Source organism: Oncorhynchus masou, chromosome 16 (genome assembly GCF_036934945.1).
Source record: "Oncorhynchus masou masou isolate Uvic2021 chromosome 16, UVic_Omas_1.1, whole genome shotgun sequence".
NCBI lineage: Eukaryota > Metazoa > Chordata > Actinopteri > Salmoniformes > Salmonidae > Oncorhynchus > Oncorhynchus masou.
The window spans coordinates 9,143,875-9,164,144 of NC_088227.1; the positions used below are offsets into that span (position 1 = coordinate 9,143,875).

Genomic DNA, 20,270 nt, shown 5'->3' on the forward strand with positions numbered 1-20,270 from the left:
AAGTTCAAATTTGGAGGGGCGTTAGTGTTGTAAATACAACATTTCCACTTGGTTCCGAACGCAACATTTGAACGTTTCAACATGTAATACCTCAGCATTCTCCTCTTTATGGTTTGAATCTCTGAGGTATTTTGAATTCGCGATGGCGGCGCTATTCGATTCCTCACATGTGCAAAATGGCTCCCGGAAGATAAACCCTATAACCCGGAAATCAACCGTGATCAGTAGTTTATTTGGAAACGCGTAGCTAGCAAAACAGTTAGCTATTCCTCCAGCCGTCGTTTTTAACCAAGACGTTTTAAACATATGTAATATTTTATAGCTGTGTGTAGCGTATTGTGAAACTACGGGAGATGGGAGTCCCCGCATTTTTTCGTTGGTTGAGTCGGAAATATTCTACGATTGTTGTCCATTGTACTGAGGAGAGGGTACGTCTTTGTTTGTAGCCAGTTACCTGATTGGTAGCGCCAGCTAGTGTTGCGCATTTTTAAGGCCGTGTAATAATTATGCTATTTATTCCTGTAAACTGTTTGTTAGCGCAGGTACGAACATTACTGCACTTGAGATATAACATTACCTAACTAGCTATTAAATCTCCTAACTATATCAGTAGTGTAACATTAACATAGCCATTTTTAGATTGAATGAACAATGTATGGGATGCACGCAACTAACGTTAGCAAGCCAGCGCACCAGCTATGCTCCTTGCAATTTAGATGGCTACACATGCACATCATTATCACAGGGCCAGTCTTGCCTTGGGCTAAGATGGCCAACTCCATCGTAAATTGTGGAGTTTAACGGTGACTGGAGCTCCGACGTTACATACAAGGAAGTTTATCAAAAACTGACCTCAGCACCCCCAAAAAAATGACACATTACACAGAACAATGTCGTGTGTAAATTCTTTGGGCAATAAAATACGTTTTCATATTCACTTAATTTTGTTACTTCGGAGCTCCAGTCCGCCCAAACAAGTCGCCACTCAATTTCATCGTAAAACGTTGTTTAATTGTCTAGGGCTGAGAGAGCCCGGGGCCGAGAATAATTCATTGTGAAACGACTATTGAGTGACAAACTCGCGAGTCGAGTTGGCTTTCCATTGGTTTGCAAACAAAACTGAAACTAGACGGCCCATCGATGTTATGACTAGAGAACGTTTGACAGTCTTATGCATGGCGCAGCCAACTATTGTTACATAAATAAGGTTATCATTAGTTGTGTCATTGCAAGAATGTTTAATTAATTTTGGTTCCATCTTCCCTTTACTCACAGTCCAAGGAATGCAACGGTGTACGGATTCCTGTTGATACCAGCAAACCGAATCCAAATGAAGTGGAGTTTGACAATTTGTACTTGGACATGAATGGGATCATTCACCCCTGTACACATCCTGAAGACAAGTGAGTCCTCACAGAACATAGCATTGCCCCATATTCCCTTTATATCAATCAATCTTACAAATGTATTTATGAAGTCCTTCTTACATCAGCTGATGTCACAAAGTGCTGTACAGAAACGTTATAATACACTTTATAGTGTATTACTTTTGACCAGGTCCCATAGAGCGCCGGTCAAAGGTAGTGCAGTATATATACACTGTGCCATTTGGAATACACTCAATAGCTATGAATCTCTATGGTAGTACTCTTGTGTATTACATTGAGTTGTGATGTTGTTCTAGTATTAACCCCCTAAAACCCCACTTCACTTTCACAGGGCTGCCCCCAAAAATGAAGATGAAATGATGGTTGCCATCTTTGAATACATGGATCGTCTCTTCAACATTGTGCGGCCCAGAAGGGTTCTTTACATGGCTATTGATGGAGTGGTAAGTTCTGCTGCTTTCTTTTCATGGGAGAGAACCTTTTTTTCTATTAACCCCTTTTAAATATCCTACAGTTTTGTTCAAACAATATGTTGGCCAATGACCTGTGCAGCAGTTGTGACATTCTGTTTATCTCTGAACAGGCCCCTCGTGCCAAAATGAACCAGCAGCGGTCCAGGCGATTCCGCGCCTCCAAGGAAGGAATGGAACTGGTTGAGGAGAAATCCCGCATCCGAGAGGAGATCCTCGGGAGAGGTGCATATATTTTCAGAAAACTGTCTATACTTATCGTTCCATTCGAATTTAGACTAAGCACATTTAATGAGAAATATTTGCCATAACAGAATTACATACTAAATATATGACACAACTTTTTAATCTTTACCTTTTAGGAGGGTATCTTCCACCTGATGAAATCAAGGAGAGATTTGACAGTAACTGTATCACCCCAGTAAGTATTTGAGGCTTTTCTTGTATAATAACAATATTTTCTAAGGCTGTGTTACTGTCACCAATATTTTGCAGTGTAAAATGTCTTCATGACGGTGCACTAAAGTTGAGATCTCTGATTGCAGAGGAACTTGCCCTGGGTACTTTTTGACACATTTTTGTCAGGCTGCTAAATTGTGAATTACTGTTTGGAAATTCATTATTCATTTGAATATTCTCTAGGGCACAGAGTTCATGGACAACCTTGCAAAGTGTCTCCGTTACTACATTGCAGACAGACTCAGTAATGACCCTGGATGGCGTAACATTACAGTAAGTATTATTGCAAAAAAGGTGATAGCATCTCAGAAAAAGAACACAACAAATTCTAATGCATTTGTGGTCTTTAATTTATTTAAAAGCTGACACATTTTGGCCTCAAGCTGAAACGTTTTAAGTGTTATGTTGGTCAGTTCTTCAGCTCAGACATGTTAAGGCCTTAGAACAGGGGCTGCCCAATCCTCTTCCTGGAGATCTACAGTCCTGTGGGTTTTCAGTCCAGCCCTAATTTAATACATCTGATTCTACCAATTAGCTTTTGAACAAGACCTTAACTAGCTGAGTCAGATATGCTAAATTAGGGTTGGACTGAAATTGTACAGGACCGTAGATCTCCAGGAAGAGGGTTGGGCAGCCCTGCCTTAGAACATTCCTCAATATGTGCTTATTGGAAATTAAACCAAGGTCAAGTCTGACATGGTCATATGCATTGAATATTGCTATCATTGTTCATATGGAAACATTCTTTATTCGTTTTAGGTCATATTGTCTGACGCCAGTGTCCCTGGTGAGGGGGAGCATAAGATCATGGACTATATCAGGCGACAGAGAGGTATGAGCCATTTATGGTCATTTTCAATATGTGGTTATTTGCCCTTCTTTTTAAAGGTAATTTGTGACATTGTGATTTCTGACAGGCATATTACAAGGTCTCAAATGGCCTTCTGTCTTAGTGCAACTTTTTATTTCAAGCTCTGCAATCACACATGCTAACTATATGTAATGACTCATAATCCATCCATTTATCTTTTTTGTTTCTCACAGCTCAGCCTCACCATGACCCCAACACACACCACTGTCTTTGTGGAGCTGACGGTAAGCTTTGCACCACAAGGGTCTCTTAAGTATTGAAGAGTAACCAACAATGGGAGAAAGTTGAGCATCTATCGCAAGAGCTTTCCCCAAAGCTGTGTTTTATATATATCCTGCAACTTGTAGTTATGAGAGAGCATGATGGGTAAAGACACAAAAGCAAATTAGATGCCACAATTACTGTTAAGACTCTTGTCAAACCAACTTGAAGGTATGTAGATGCAGTGATTCATATTCAGGTTTTGTTGAGTAGTTGTCAATAATTGTAGGGGATACATTATCTTATTGAGCCTGACGGGCTCAAGGCCTGTGGTTGACAGTGATGGCGTACTTGCTTTGTTTTTCTAAGACTACGTTTGAGACGTCTATAAATTAAGTTCATGAGAGTGTATATTAACAGGTTCCTGGTTTCCAGTCCTTAAAAACAGTTAGCAATACTACTTGCAACTCTCCAACCTTGTACGTTGTTAGACGATAGAGCGTCACGGTTTTCTGCAGGCCTTATTGTTCTGCTATATTAATGGCCAGTTAGTTTTGAATGGGTGCACTTACACAGGACATGATAGATAAAAGCTTCAGCATTCCATGGTTCATGATGCACTTGGTGAGCAAAGGAGGGATTTTGTTGTATGTAATTAGCTTGAAGAGGAGATTGATACATTCAGGCTGTGTCACAAATGGCATCCTAGGCCTTACACTAGTGCACTACTTTTGACCAGGGTCAGTGGGGCTCTGGTCAAATGTTGTGTACTTTCTAGGGAAACGGCGCCATTTTGGGCGCAGCGCTCTTCCCCCTCCCCCCAAATGGATAAATCATGGTATTGTACGTGCATATTAGCATTTGTAGATGATAATGCAGGCATGGCTCATAATATAGACTAGGTCATTTAATTAACATAATGCCGTAGAAACCTGAGTTAATTGTCCCGGATGACAAAGCATGTATAAAATGCAGTACTTCAGAGCTATTTTCAGCCTTTCAATGTATTCAAGGTTTTCTGTTTGCACAACAATACTGATGAAGGGTCGAAACACGTGGGTTTTTACATTTTAACAATAGACGCTCTTTCACCAACTGCCACTGTTATCCAAGAGTTGCTGAATGTCCTCTTCTATTCTGTTTGCATATTTTATTTTGGATTTCCCTAGCTGACCTTATCATGCTGGGCCTTGCCACTCACGAGCCCAATTTCACCATCATCCGAGAGGAGTTCAAGCCCAACCAGCCCAGGCCCTGTGCTATGTGTGGACAGAAAGGCCATGAGATCAAGGACTGCCAGGGAGTGGCCAGGGAGAAACAGGGAGAGGTACATTGACATTATAGCTATGCCTCCAAGGGCCAGTTTCACAGACGTAGATTAGGCCCAGTCCAGGACTAAAAATCATTTTCAATGGAGCTTCTCCATTGAGTTTGATTTTTGGTCCAGCACTATGCGTTCAGTAAACCTCTCCTAAAAAGGTCAACATTCCGTTTTCTCTACGGCGATCAACAGCGTTGACCAATGTTGTGTTCTTATTGCAGCATGATGAGTTTGCAGACGCTATGCCGGCTTCTGAACAGGAGTTCATATTCATCAGGCTGTGCGTTTTGCGTGAGGTACGTTCTGTCATATCTTCTTGAATTTAAACAAATACTGCTAGTTGTGTTTTTGGACATGTAGCTAGTAATTCTCTGATCCGTTGTGTTATTGGTTGTATGTGTGAAATACGTCCTTGACTTCAGATCAAACATTGATAAGTTGTTGAGGCATGAGTCTCCCCGGTTTTAGATCTGCGTTTCAAGGTTTGTTTCCTTTTCCGTAGTACCTGGAGCGAGAGTTGACAATGGCCAGTCTGCCCTTTCCCTTTGACTTTGAGAGGACTGTCGACGACTGGGTCTTCATGTGCTTCTTCGTTGGCAACGATTTCCTGCCTCATTTACCGTCCTTAGAGATTAGGTAAGCCTGACTGAACTGAGATGATGCTTACGGTCTTGAAAACACCTTGACGACAATGAATTCTTGCTCTTTCCAAACATTTCAGTTGATGATACTTTTCGTGTCTTTCAGAGAGGGTGCGATAGATCGACTGGTGGGCATCTACAAAGACGTTGTGCACAAGACTGGGGTAAGTGTTTTCAGTGTAGGCTTAGGTATGTCCCCTAAAAGAAAAGTATTTGGTTCAGTTTCCCAAACACCGATTTTTATTTTGTATTATTTTTATTTATTTTTTAGTCCTGGACTAAAAATCATGCTCAATTGGAATTCTCCCTTGAAAAAGGTTTTTGGTCCAGGACTAGGCTTAAGTTGTCTAGGACACATGCCCTTAACAGCTGTCCTGACTTTCCTCCTTGCCCAGGTATTTGTTCATAGCCTTAACTTGGTCTTTGTCCCTCCTCACAGGGCTACATCACAGAGAATGGCTTTGTCAAGTTGGAGAGTGTTGAGTTGATCATGCAGGCAATCGGTGTGGCTGAGGACAACATCTTCAAGAAGCGCAAAGAGGATGATGTAAGACTAAGGAGGATCAGTAGCTTTCAGCAGGGAAAGTACTGCTCAATAGATTATATTCTTCTCTGGCTAAACAGTGGGCTGGGAGATTTTCCATATGATTTGCATTAACCACTGCATGGGTATTTGATTTTAAAATGGCTCGTTCAGGTAGGTATTTGACAGCGTCGTTATTTAAGATAATGTGGTTGATGCAAAAGTCAGGGAATTAGTCATTGTGAACTGAAAGCCATGTCCTTTTCCAGCTTCACTGTTTGTCACTAATGGGGTTTGTCTTGCAGGAGGGATTCAAGCGAAGGAATAAGGAGAAAAAGAAGAGGATGAAGGTGAGTGGAAAGATGTACCCATGTTATGGCTATTTGTTTGACGAGATGTTTTGAATTAAGCCCTCAGTCCTCACATTTTCCGTGTTTCTTTGAACGGACTATACAATTTCATTCGTTTCAATGGGCAATCACACGCACTGTATTTTTCATTTATTCTGAAACTGTCTATGTTGTAGCTCTGTATTGAAGATGGGAACTGTTTGAAATGTTCCCTCAATAGATGTGCACAACTCTGGGCCTTGAGGGCTACTGCATTGTATGCTAGTTCTTTATTTGGACCTGGGAAACCAAAAGTCTGCGAGATTTGGAAACGAGAAACCAGGAAACAAGTGGGGAAACTTACGTTGTTAATTGCCAGTATGTGTGTGTGTGAATTTGTGTTCCCTAGGCTCAGCAGCAGGGCCCATCCTACCTGACCAGCGGTCAGTTTGCCCCCCAGGCCCTTGGCGGCAGAGGCAGACCTGAGGTGGTTCAGAATGCCCGGCACCAAGCCTTTGATATGCGGATGCAGGGCAGGGACCAGCACAACAGGGTATGATGAGGGCTGATCATGGGGATATTGCTTCTGGTTAACTTGGTGCAGAAGGAAGACTCCTATTATTTACTAGCCACTAATGAGATGTTAGGGCGCAGCAGGCGATTATGGGATGTTTGTACAACTCTGTGGTTAGTGTCTGCTCTGAGATTGGGGGGTTCATTTCCCAACCGAGTCATACCAAGACCACTGCTTGGCACTTGACCCCCCCCCCCCCCCATTTGATTTTGTTAGTTACTCTCACTCATCATATGAGCATGGTGTAAGTCATGGCAAAAGGTGTAGAATTGCAGGAAATTAGCTTTAAAACTGCTTCATTTCTCTGCCCTATTGCAAAATGTGTGAAATTGCACAACATTAACTTTACAGTTGCAGTTTGTAGTGATTTGAAGACTACCAGAATGTATGGCTTGTATTGATCACATGCAGCACAGGAATTGTGTCCATGTTAAATTGTCTGTGTATATACAGTAAATGAGGGTTCTAGTGGCTCTGTTATGGTGTGAGGTACATTTTCCTAAGGTCCACTCAACCCCTTAGCGTGCAATGTTAAACGGCAATAAATACACCGCCATTTTGAGTGATCATGGTGAAGCACTTCTATCCTGATGGGAGTGGCCTCTTCCAGGATGACAATACCCTCATCCACATGGCATGAGTGGTCATTGAATGGTTTGATAAGCATGATAACATTGTATGCCATGGCCGTCTTGGTCATCAAATCTCAACCTAATTGAACACTTGTGGGCGATTCTGGAGCAGTGCCCGAGACAGCGTTTTCCATCAACAAAACACCAAATTATGCAATTTCTCATGAAAGAATGTCGTTACATCCCTCCAATAGATTTCCAGATACTTGTAGAATCTGCCAAGGCGCATTGAAGCTGTTGTGGTGGCCCAACGCCATATTAGGACACCATGTTGCATTTCCTTTATTTTGACAGTACCCTGTATGTATCCAGGGCTCTAAAGTGTGACCATTTTTGGTCTCATATGCTCCTAAATGTTTTGGTGTGTGACCAACACCCCCCCCCCCCCCCCCCACAACTTTTTGTAAATTTGTGCATGAAGCAGAAATAACGCGACTTGAGTTCCACCATCAGCTTGAAGACTGTCCCCTTTTTGGTCAAGGTCAGTCTCTGCAGCAGGAGGGAGAGCAGAGGGGTGGTGACCATCAGATTCAATCAGTCCAGTAAAAATGTATACATTCAAATAATTGAATGTATGCTCACCTGGGTGTACCTCACAAGTAATACAACTAATCTATTACCAGTGTGATCATAAACCTTAAGTTTAGCAGTATCATTTTAATATGGTCTGAGAAGAACAACATTGGCAACACAGGGCTATTCAAGCATAGTGGTAATGGATTGGGCCTATAGCCTACTGTACAAACCACATTGATACAGAACTGTTTATAATTGATTAGGCCAGACAAAGATGGTTTACTGTTTTAAACAGATATAGATTTTTGTCTGAAAAGGTGAGTTGAGTGAGCCAAGTTTTGTTGTTGTTGTATTTATCTGAACTCTCACATTAGTTCCCCTTTTGCTGCCCTAGCATTTAGTTTGATACGGCGGGGGTTATTCTAAGCCTCGCTGTCTGCATGTCCGACCTCGGAAACAATGTTTCACTTTCGAATTTCGATCTCTGTAGTACCTAGAGTGAACTGTGCCCAGGTAAATGGGTTGACTAGCCCTCCGCTATCGTGTCGTGCTGATTGGCATTTACCTGGGACTGTATTCAGGATACAGCCCTGCCTCTTGTCCCTGGCTGCTTAAATATTTGTTACATTGTATTCTTGAATTAGAATAAAAGCGTCTGCTAAATGAGATCTTTTTTCTTAAGTGACTTGCATAGACTAGGCCTTTACTTTGTAGATGGACAATCATTCAAGGTCTGTCATGTAGCATTGGAAAAAGTGCATTGAAATCCAGCCATTGTGTGGCATCTACAGAATACATTTATTTATTTAACATACGCAATTAGAAACGTCAATCCACTGAAGCAAATTTGAGCCCAGTCGGCCTATACAGTCAATCACTCAACGCATCCTCATCCGGCTGCCATGAAAAGCCCCCACCTTGGAGCCAGTTACCGCATCATTGTGGAGCTCCTGATCGGCACGTGCCACTGGCAATGCATTTTGCAGGATATGCGGGCTGTGTTTGGCAGCGCATGATGACAAAAGACTAAATTCATTTGAAGTTGTCTGTCGACCTGCTACAGGCAGAACCGGTAAAATGTAATTTATGAATCGCAAATCACCATGCAGCTGACACACTTCGATGTCATCGCTCATTTTGATTTCAATCTGGTTGTCCAATACTATCTGCTTTGCTAATGAATGCCCTGATCTCTGGTCAGTCATTTGGTTTGTTGACATTGTTTTTGGGTATTAATTGCTTCTAATAGGACATAAAATTAAGCATTTAATTGTGGATTTAACCAACTTTGTTTATAAAGAGGGACATCCTACATTTAACCTGGACACACGCATAGTAGGAATTTCCACCGCCTCAGCCATGCTGGCATGCTAGAGCAATGAAACATCTGCACGTACAGGTTCCAAGCGGGTGTCACTGTTCAATCTGAGGCCCTGAATGTTAACAAGCGTGTGATCTGAAGTGGTTTGGTCCTTTACTCTTGGGTATCAGCTTGGGAAATCCTCGAGTGGACAGTGCATCAATTGGCAAAAATAAAAGGTTGAGGGGCATCCGTTAAACTGTAAATCAAGTTTGTCTGGCCTAATTGTTACATAGGCTTACGTTTGTCATGTTACGAAAAAATCTGAGCAGTAGGTCATTACTACCAATTAAGAATTTTTATTTTCGAGCCCTGTATGTGCAGCATGTTACGTCTGAGTGTGGTAGCCATTTTCTATTGATGCCAGTCTTTACAAGTAATTTATTAAAGTTATGAATGTACATTGTAAGAAGCTGTTACAGTGCCTCCATTCACTCTGCTTTTGCTACATAAATGCATGAGAACAATAGCCCGAGTTTGCACATGATTGCGGTGTTCACAAGGGAAGCGTGGCAAAGGGGAAGGTCTTCACTCCCTACTTGAGGTGGTTTTATTTCAATAGGATCAGGTATGAGCTCTCAAACAAAGGAGAATATCAGTCCCAACCGCTCTTGCTTCCTCCGATGGTGGAGAAATTGTCCACGCGCTTTCATTTTTAAGTTGCTTCGTGGGTTACTTCTTGTCAGACTGAAAGATGACGTGGGTATATTTATTTCTAAGGATATGTCTTCCTTGTATGCTATCTCCTGACTGTCTTCTCCGTCTTGTATCTTGTCCAGGCAGGGACCAGTGATGGGCAGGATGGCCGGGGTGTGAAGCGGAAAGCCGAGGACAGCGACAGCGAACCAGATCCTGAAGATAACGTCAGGTAAACGCCTGTCAACCATCCAGGCAGGCATCTCAGCTAGGGAGATGGTGTGATTTATGCCTCTCCACTGCAGGGGCCCCTCTGTGGTTTCTTACCACATCCAACCACCCTCTCCTAGTCCATGCAAGTGATTAATATGGAAAGAAGGAATATTCTCAAATTCCTGATGCGCTCGCCAAAGCTGTTAAATCCATTGGGCTAAATTGGTATTCATGGAGGCTTTCCTGTTACTAGGCTGCTCTCCTTGTGGGCCAGTGTGGAGGATGGACTAGACAGATGCTGCTCATCCTTGATTATGTGTGCAGAATGGCACTGCATCGCCAATCTACTAGTATGTCGAAACCATTACACTACTACTTAAAGAAGCAAACTAGTTTGTCTCCCAAGCCTTCATAGAAATGGACTACTATGGTAATTACCAGATCCTGTATGTAAGATGAGGAAATGGTGCTCTATGTTACTCGGCATAGTGACAAACGATGCAAAGCCTGAGAATGGTTTTATTGATGAGCAGGCCCAAGGCTTTCATCCTTACTTGTTAGAAGGCTTTGTCACCTATACAATAGGAGTCGACAACAGTTAAGTAAAATTATATACTGTGCCTCTGGAAAGTATTCAGACCCTTGAATTTTTACACATTTTGGTACGTTACAGCCTTATTCTAAAATTGAGGAGGAAAACAATTGATTCAATCTATACTACCCCATAATGACAAAGCAAAAACAGTTTATTTGACATTTTTATTAATTTATAATAAAAAAAATTTTACATTTACATAAGTTTTCAGACCCTTTACTCATTACTTTGTTGAAGCACCTTTGCCAGTGATTACAGCAACGATTTTTCTTGGGTTTGGTGCTACAAGCTTGGAACTTGTATTTGGGGAGTTTCTCCCCTTCTCTGCAGATCCCCTCAAGCTCTGTCAGATTGGATAGGGAGCGTTGCTCCACAGCTATTTTCAGGTCACTCCAGAGATGTTAGATCGGGTTCAAGTCCAGGCTCTGGCTTGGCTGCTCAAGGACAATCCGAGACTTGTTACAAAGCCACTCCTGTGATGTCTTGGCTGTTTGCGTAGGGTCGTTGTCCTGTTGGAAGGTGAACTTTTGCCCCAGTTGGAGGTTCTGAGCGCTCTGGAGCAGGTTTTCATCAAAGATCTCTACTTTGCTCTTTTCATCTTTGCCTCGATTCTGGCTAGTCTCCCAGTCCCTGTCGCTGAAAAACATTCCCACAGCATGATGCTGCCACCACCATGCTTCACTGTAGGGATGGTGCCTGGTTTCCTCCAGACTTGGCATTCAGGCTAAAGAGTTCAATCTTAATTTCATCAGACCAGAGAATCTTGTTTCACATGATCTGAGAGTCTTTGGGTGCCTTTTGGCAAACTCCAAGCGGGCTGTCATGTGCCTTTTACTGAAGAGTGCCTTCTGTCTGGCCACTCGCCCAAAAAGGCCTGATTGGTGGCGTGCTGCGGAGATGGTTGTCCTTATGGAAGATTCTCCACAGAGGAGCTCTGATTGTCCATCAGGCTCTTGGTCACCTCCCTGATCAAGGCCTTTCTCCCCGGATTGCTCAGTTCCATTTAAGAATGATGGGTGCCACTGTTCTTGGGGACTTTCAATGCTGCAACAGGTATTTCTGTTGGTTTTTCTCATTTCAAATTTTTCCAAAACTTGTTTTCGCTTTGTCATTATGGGGTATTGTACAGGGTTGCAGTTTTGCTAGCAGGAGTTTCAGGCAGGGCCCAGTTAATACAATAGTTAATGCAGGACTGAGTTAATACAATAGTTAATGCAATGTTTCCAGTTCCTTGCAGACAGGCCATGCGTAGCCAATGTGATTTATAGGATATTCATATTCATCAGGATATTTTCTTCCTGTAGGCTGCAATGTTTTGATTTGTTGGCTTTATGTAAGTTGTTTTTTGCAAGTTACTTTTAGATTTGTTTAATTTTCATTTACAATTTTGATTAACCACATTACCTTTTTATTTTGAGATATAAAGACTTTATTATACCTGAGAAATGTGCATATGAAAACCATAACTGGCATGCAGATCAGTGGAAATTGTAGAGTAAATTGCCACTCCACACTGAAAAGGTTGCTGATCGCTGGTGTAGCCTATTACCGGCAAAGTCAGGAGCGTAACGGCAGCGAAGGTCAGTGGGAGGAGGAGGGTCGGGAAAAGATGTATAATCTCTCTCTCTCTAAAAAGAAAAATCAGTTTAGGCTAAATTGATCTCTGGCTTCCTATTTTTTAGAAATGCATCGTCATTTTTAATGTCAGTGCTTAAAGCAGAAAAGCTCTGCCTACATATAGTGGATTTTATTCAAACATAGTGTGTGTGTGTTTCTCTCTCAATGTTTAAGAATCGATTGGCCGAAAGAACAGATGCCTCTCGGTTGACCAAGATTTATTTATTGGGGCGCAGCCCAATGATAATTATGTTCCGGCACCCTGACACAAATCGTCCTGTGGCTGAATCTAGTTGCCTAACCCCCACAATGGAACATGAACACCACTCCATGTGCATGAATGGTGAAATGAATACGACTGTCCCTGTGTTAGGTTGTGGGAGGATGGCTGGAAGCAGCGATACTACAAGACCAAGTTTGACGTTGACGCGACTGATGATGATTTTCGCAAAAAGGTGGTCATGTCCTACGTGGAGGGTCTCTGCTGGGTCCTGAGGTACTACTACCAGGTACAACACTAACTCAAACCAACGTTTATTTGTCATATGCACAGGATGCAGAGTCACAGACACAAGGCCATGCTTTTAAAAGCTTAACCTGCACAGCTGAGAACTAACATCATAACGTCCCTCTCAGAATGGGCTTTAAAAAACCCCAAGGCCTGGTCAAATTGGATGGGTCATCTTTCAATGGTCAATTATTTGACTGACTATTGAGCAGTATTAAGTTGAAATTGGAGAGAAAAAATCTCTCTCTGAAAATGTACACTTCAGCCCATAATTTCAGGTCTCGTGGGATTACGACGTATTCTCTGGAGGTCTTTGTTCGGTATCTGATGACTCAAGCTGTCCTCGCTACTCTGTTTGCTTTGTCCCCGAACAAAAAAACAAAAAAAACGGTTTAAATGTTAGTTGTAGGTGCAGATCCTGATCTTTAACTTAAAATGTAATAATTAGGTGTTGGTTCTCTCCAGAAGATCCTAGTCTAAATAGACTGGTGTTTAGGGATTTGTCCAAGGTAATTGTAAGCCCTGTGCATGCGAGGCCCTTGTGTTGACACCACATGCTCGGCAATCAACAGCAGTCCCGGGGGACGGCCTGAATGTATTCATTACCCGGGCCCTCCATTGATGGAGACGTGTCTCGTAGTTTCCGCCAGACATTCACCGGGCTGGTTGTGCCACTGGAGTTCTGATGCGTGCACACATGTTGCCAAACGCTGTGGGAAAACGGAACGGTTTAGTCGGACGCCAAAACACAAAGCTTAAAGCTCATACCCATTTTATTTTTATTAGTAGGATCGCTCTGCATAACATGGCGTTACCTTGATTTGTCACGTTGTTCGTTTAAAAACAATTGATTTGTGCCGGAGAATTTGATTATGTATATGTTCTAGGACTATTTAAACATGGGTATTTGGCTGTTTTTGTCTGACTCACGCATTCTTATCCTGTGTTGGCACAGTGGGCCACCTTTTTGTTATTTGAATGAGTTACCTTTCATAATAGACTTGTCTGTGTTTTTTAAATTAGTTTTGCCAAGTCTGATGTGAAGACTGTTGAAATGATTAGGGGACCTCGTTCTCTACGAGAAGAGCTTTCTAACCAGCCAGCCGGCGACTGTCATTCACTAGCCGAGGATAAGCGTTTCAGGGTTGGATTCTTTGGGTTAATATTTTTTATCGCCTCTGCCTAATGTGTGTGTATATATGAAAATACATAAAATATTGGATGACATGAATTTCAGTGTTCATTTTGTTAGTAAGTGAAGAGGTAATAACCTGGTATTGGAAAGTGTTTTTGGGACATGTTCATGGATTTCCAAGTCCTTCCCACCATTCCTTCCTTACACTGATTAAACTTCATGGTTTAGCAACTTCTACTACTTCCATTTTCCAGTTTTCCCTGAGTATGCAATCTTATAAGATTTAAATGTCAGTCATACTCACTGGCAAATGTCACCTAGATTAGTGTCATGTAGGCTATATATAATTAAAATGGAATTTATTCACACTTGGGCATCCTTTTTAGTAGGCTATCTATTGACTATTTTACTGTTGAATTGCCATTTCCGCAAATGAATATTTACACGAATAAATGAAAGATGAGTAAAGTACAAATCTGCGGTGATTGGGCCCCAGTTAGCCAGTCATCTAGTCCACTGTCAGTGCAGTTGGTGAGGTATTGGAGGATTATTTGCCCGGGCCGTCTCAACTGTTTCTGTTGATTTTCACAGGGGTGCGCATCCTGGAAGTGGTACTTCCCGTTCCACTACGCCCCGTTCGCCTCAGACTTCAAAGACATCAAAGGCATGTTCACCGACTTCGAGCTTGGGACCAAGCCGGTAAGAATGGTCTGGCCTGCAGGCTTTTTTTTTTTTTTTTTTTCTGTCATTCCACTTCAGTCTTCCCCTGGTTTAAGCCTGTAATGTTCTGTGTGGCGTGTTCTAGTCTGTTGCTGTGTGTTTCAGTTCAAGCCCCTGGAGCAGCTGATGGGTGTTTTCCCTGCTGCAAGTGGAAATTTCCTGCCTGAAACATGGCGGTCACTCATGAGCAATCCAGTAAGTTTTTCACTTGATATTACACATTTTCAGCATAAAATGTTATCGTTGATGGGGTACGCAACTGTAGATCACACGTAGGAAACCATAAATATACAGTGAGCTCCAGCTATTGGAACAGTGACCCATTTAGTTGTTTTTGGCTCTGTACTCCAGTGCTTTGGATTTGGAATGCTACACTGAAGTGCAGACTGTCCTCTTTAAATGTAGGGTATTTTCATCCATATCAGGTGAACAGTTAAAAAATGTGCAGCACCTTTTGTACATAGTCTGCCCCCCCCCCCCCCCCATTTTAGGGGACAAAGTATTGGGACAAATTCACTTACATTAAAATAGTTTATTTGCTCACATATTTCTAGCACGCAATGACTACATCAAGCTTGTGACTAGACACATTTGTTGGATGCATATGCTGTTTGTTTGGGTTGTTTCAGAGTATTTATGGTACAGTTGAAATCGGAAGTTTAGCCTTAGCCAAATACATTTAAACTCAGTTTTTCACAATTCCTGACATTTAATCCTAGTAAAAATGGCCTGTATTAGGTCAGTTAGGATCACCACTTTACTATTATTCTGACATTTCCCATTCTTAAAATAGAGTAATTGATTTCAGCCTTTATTTCTTTCATCACATTCCCAGTGGGTCAGAAGTTTACATACACTAATTGAGTGTATGGTAGCATTGCCTTTAAATTGTTTAACTTGGGTCAAACGTTTCGGGCAGCCTTCCACAAGCTTCCCACAATAAGTTGGGTGAATTTTGGCCCATTCCTCCTGACAGAGCTGGTGTAACGGAATCAGGTTTGTTGGCCTCCTTGCTCGCGCACACTTTTTCAGTTCTGCCCACAAATGTTCTATAGGATTGAAGTCAGGGCTTTGTGATGACTACTCCAATACCTTGACTTTGTTGTTCTTAAGCCATTTTGCCACAACTTTGCTTGGGGTCATTGTTAATTTGGAAGACACATTTGCAACCAAGCTTTAACTTCCTGACTGATGTCTTGAGATGTTGCTTCAATATATCCACATTATTTTCCCATCCTCGTGATTCCATCTATTTTGTGAAGTGCACCAGTCCCTCCTGCAGCAAAGCACCCCCACAACATGATGCTGCCACCCCCGTGCTTCACGGTTGGGATGGTGTTCTTTGGCTTGCAAGTCTCACCCTTTTTTCTATAAACATAATGATGGTCATTATGGCCAAACAGTTCTATTTTTGTTTTATCAGACCAGAGGACATTCCTCCAAAAAGTACCATCTTCGTCCCCATGTGCAGTTGCAAACCATAGTCTGGCTTTTATGGTTGTTTTGGAGCAGTGGCTTCTTCCTTGCTGAGCGGTCTTTCAGGTTATCTATGTAGGACTCTTTTTACTGTGGATATAGATACTTTTGTACCTGTTTCATCCAGCATCTTCACAAGGTCCTTTGCTGTTCTGGGATTGATTTGCACTAAAGTACGTTCATCTCTAGGAGACAGAACGCGCCTCCTTTCTGAGCGGCTGCATGGTCCCATGGTGTTTATACTTGCGTACTATTGTTTGTACAGATGCACGTGGTACCTTCGGTCATTTGGAAATTGCTACCAAGGATGAAACAGACTTGTGGAGGTGTACAATTATTTTTCTGAGGTCAGAGGGCTGATTTCTTTTGACTTTCCCATGATGCCAAGCGGCACTGAGTTTGAAGGTAGGCCTTGAAATACATCCACAGGTACACCTCCAATTGACACAAATAATGTCAATTAGCCTACCAGAAGCTTCTAAAGCCATTTTCTGGAATTTTCCAAGCTGTTTAAAGGCACAGTCAACTTGGTGTATGTAAACTTCTGACCCACTGGAACAGTGAATTATAAGGGAAATCTGTCTGGAAACAGTTGTTGGAAAAATTACTTGTCATGCACAAAGTAGATGTCCTAACAGACTTGCCAAAACTATAGTTTGTTAACAAGAAATTTGTGGAGTGGTTGAAAAATTAGTTTTAATGATTCCAACTTAAGTGTATGCAAACTTCTGACTTCAACTGTATATAATGTATTGTGTAATTTTGGAGTACTTTTGTTGTAAATAAGAATAAATGTTTCCAAACACTTCTACATTAATGTGGATGCTACCATGATTATGGATGAATTGTGAATGAGTGAGAAAGTTAGTCATAGTGTATTTGTGCATCTAAGTATGTGGACACCTGCTCGAACATCTCGTTCCAAAATCATGAGCATTAATATGGAGTTGGTCCCCCCTTTGCTATAACAGCCTCCATTCTTCTAGGAAGGCTTTCCAATAGATGTTGGAACATTGCTGCGGGGTACTTCAGCCACAAGCATTAGTGAGGTCGGGCACTGATGTTGGGTGATTAGGTCCGGCTCGCAGTCGGCGTTCAAATTCATCCCAAAGGTGTTTGATGGGGTTGAGTTTGGGGCACTGTACAGGCCAGTCAAGTTCTTCCACACCGACCTCGATAAACCATTTCTGTTTGGACCTTGTTTTATGCACAAGGACATTGCTGAAACAGGCAAGGGCCTTCCCCAAACTGTTGCCACCAAGTTGGAAGCACAGAATCATTTACAATGTTATGGTATGCTGTAGCGTTAAGATTTTCCTTCCCTGAGGCCTAGCCTGAACCATGAAAAACAGCCCCAGACCATTATTCTTCTATGTATTGGGGCAGGTAGTGTTCTCCTGGCATCCGCCAAACCCAGATTCGTCCATTGGACTGCCAGGTAGTGAAGCGTGATTTCACTCCAGAGAATGCGTTTCTACTGCTCCGGAGTCCAATGGCGGTGAGCTTTACACCACTCTAGCTGACGCTTGGCATTGTGCATGGTGATCTTAGGCTTGTGTGCGGCTGCTCAGCATCGAAACCCATTTCATAAAGCTTCCGATGAACAGGTCTTGTGCTGACGTTGCTTCCAGTAGTGAGGTTTGCGACCGAGGATGATTTTTACACTTCAGCCCTTGGCGGTTCCGTTCTGAGCTTCTGTGGCCTACCACTCCACGGCTCGTAGAATTTTCCACTTCACAATAACATCACTTACACTTGCCCGGGGCAGCTCTAGCAGGGCAGAAATTTGACTTCCTATGCCGGTGCCTCGTTGAAAGTCACTGAGCTCTTTAGTGAGGCCATTCTACTGCCAATGTTTGTCCTAGGAGATTGCTTGATTTAAAAAAATAAAAAAATAAAATAAATTTAGACACCTGTCAGCAATGGGTGTGGCTGAAATGGTCGACATACTTTTGTGTATTTATTGAATCATAACCCCCCCCCCCCCACTTTTTTTAAAGTTACCTTGTCTGAGAGCATTAACAACAACACAAAGTTACACATGGAATAAACAAGCGTACACTCAATAGCACAGTAGGAAAAAAGTATATACAGTGTGTGGGAGGCAATAAAATAGGCCATAGTAGCGAAGTAATTACAATTTTGCAGATTAACACTGGAGTGATGGATGAGCAGATGTGCAAGTAGTGATACTGGTGTGCAAAAGAGCAGTAAAATAAATCTAAAACAATATGGGGATGAGGTAGGTAGATTGGTTGGGCTATTTACAGATGGGCAAAGTACAGCTGCAGCGATCGGTTATCTGCTCAGATAGCTGATGATTTAAAGTTAGTGAGGGAAATATAAGTCTTTTAACTGACTTGCCTAGTTTAATTTATAAAAAAAAAAATTGAGGACAGTCCCAATGCGTTTGCAGCTCACTGTAAATGATATTGTCTGTGTGGGATACTATCCAAATAATAGTGTGACCAATGTTGCCATCATATTAGTTGCTAAACTGCTACGCTGCTTCTGTTCGTCACTGATTTCCAACCTGGCACTTGTTCTCCAACAGGAGTCCTCAATCATTGACTTCTACCCTGACGACTTTGCCATTGACCTCAATGGAAAGAAGTATGCTTGGCAAGGTAAGTCGACAGGTTAATTGACCATTGACCTGAACACCTTGGCATGGCACTGAATGTAGGTCGGTGTGCTTTGCTTGCTCTTCCGGGTTTCGAACGGCTAAACACTCAAGCGCTACTGCTAATGTAAGAAACTTTGAAATGCGTTTTGACTGGTTTCACCTTGTGTGTAGGCGTTGCATTGCTTCCCTTCGTGGATGAGCGCCGTCTCAGGGCAGCCCTGGCTGAAGTCTACCCAAACCTCTCTCCAGAGGAAAGTGAGTAATAGGACTCTTCAACTTCAAGCCACCATTGTAAACCACTCCTTCAGAATATATCTTTTTTTAAGTGGTAGTCACAGTACTTTATTAATGAAATATTTGAAGTGTGAAAACCACTCCTTGACGATTAATGTCACACTACTTTGTTTCTGAAGTATTCCATGTGTGAAGTTTGCTCCCTGTGTTCAATTGGCAATGTCTTTTTCAATGACGGTTGTCAATGCCGATCAATAGGTTTAATATGTAAAGTACTCCCTTACAGGAATCCTTTTGTATATTGACTTAGTCGGTCCGCTAATGTGTTCACTCTTTGTTTCAGACAAGAGGAACAGCCTTGGCAGTGATATGCTGTTTGTGGGGAAGTCCCATTCTATATGTGACTTCATCCAGGAACTGTACCGTGGAGAATCTCACGAGGTATGGCAAGAAAGCATCATCCCTGCAATTTGATCACATCCTAATAAACTCAGTAAAAAAAGAAACATCCCTTTTTCAGGACCCTGTCTTTCAAAGATAATTTTGTTAAAATCCAATTGACTTCACAGATCTTCATTGTAAAGGGTTTAAACACTGTTTCCCATGCTTGTTCAATGAACCATAAACAATTAATGAACATGCACTTGTGGAACGCTCGTTAAGACACTAACAGCTTAAAGACAGTAGATAATTAAAGTCACAGTTATGAAAACTTAGGACACTAAAAAGGCCTTTCTACTGATTCTGAAAATCACCAAAAGAAAGATGCCCAGGGTCCCTGCTCATCTGTGTGAACGTGCCTTAGGCATGCTGCAAGGAGGCATGGGGACTGCAGATGTGGCCAGGGCAATAAATTGCAATGTCCGTACTGTGAGATGCCAAAGACGGCGCTACAGGGAGACTGGACGGACAGCTGCTCATCCTCGCAGTGGCAGACCACGTGTAACAACACCTGCACAGGATCGGTACATCCGAACAGCACACCTGCGGGACAGGTACAGGATGGCAACAACTGCCCGAGTTACACTAAGAATGAAGGAATGAGCATTACACCTAGGCCTGTACTCTGGAGTGGATTTGAAGATGGAGGGTCCGTCATTGTCTGGGGCGTTGTGTCACAGCATCATCAGACTGAGCTTGTTGTCATTGCAGGCAATCTCAACGCTGCGCTTTACAGGGAAGCCATCCTCCCTGTGGTACCCTTCCTGCAGGCTCATCCTGACAT

At 42.3% G+C, this 20,270-nt stretch overlaps 1 protein-coding gene across 1 annotated transcript in view; it reads left to right on the forward strand.

Annotated features, from left to right (window-relative positions):
• Window positions 1–215: 215 nt before the first annotated feature.
• Window positions 216–20,270, forward strand: part of LOC135557426 (5'-3' exoribonuclease 2-like) — a 30,263-nt gene continuing 10,208 nt past the window's right edge. The window contains exons 1-22 of the mRNA XM_064990681.1: window positions 216–428; window positions 1,276–1,403; window positions 1,720–1,831; window positions 1,972–2,083; window positions 2,221–2,279; window positions 2,501–2,590; window positions 3,077–3,149; window positions 3,362–3,412; window positions 4,559–4,716; window positions 4,932–5,006; window positions 5,213–5,346; window positions 5,458–5,515; window positions 5,791–5,898; window positions 6,180–6,224; window positions 6,613–6,756; window positions 10,065–10,153; window positions 12,720–12,855; window positions 14,581–14,688; window positions 14,815–14,904; window positions 18,740–18,812; window positions 18,983–19,066; window positions 19,389–19,486. Coding sequence (XP_064846753.1) covers window positions 354–428; window positions 1,276–1,403; window positions 1,720–1,831; window positions 1,972–2,083; window positions 2,221–2,279; window positions 2,501–2,590; window positions 3,077–3,149; window positions 3,362–3,412; window positions 4,559–4,716; window positions 4,932–5,006; window positions 5,213–5,346; window positions 5,458–5,515; window positions 5,791–5,898; window positions 6,180–6,224; window positions 6,613–6,756; window positions 10,065–10,153; window positions 12,720–12,855; window positions 14,581–14,688; window positions 14,815–14,904; window positions 18,740–18,812; window positions 18,983–19,066; window positions 19,389–19,486 — 2,100 coding nt within the window. The 5' untranslated portion in view covers window positions 216–353. The remainder of the gene's footprint in view (window positions 429–1,275; window positions 1,404–1,719; window positions 1,832–1,971; window positions 2,084–2,220; window positions 2,280–2,500; window positions 2,591–3,076; window positions 3,150–3,361; window positions 3,413–4,558; window positions 4,717–4,931; window positions 5,007–5,212; window positions 5,347–5,457; window positions 5,516–5,790; window positions 5,899–6,179; window positions 6,225–6,612; window positions 6,757–10,064; window positions 10,154–12,719; window positions 12,856–14,580; window positions 14,689–14,814; window positions 14,905–18,739; window positions 18,813–18,982; window positions 19,067–19,388; window positions 19,487–20,270) is intronic.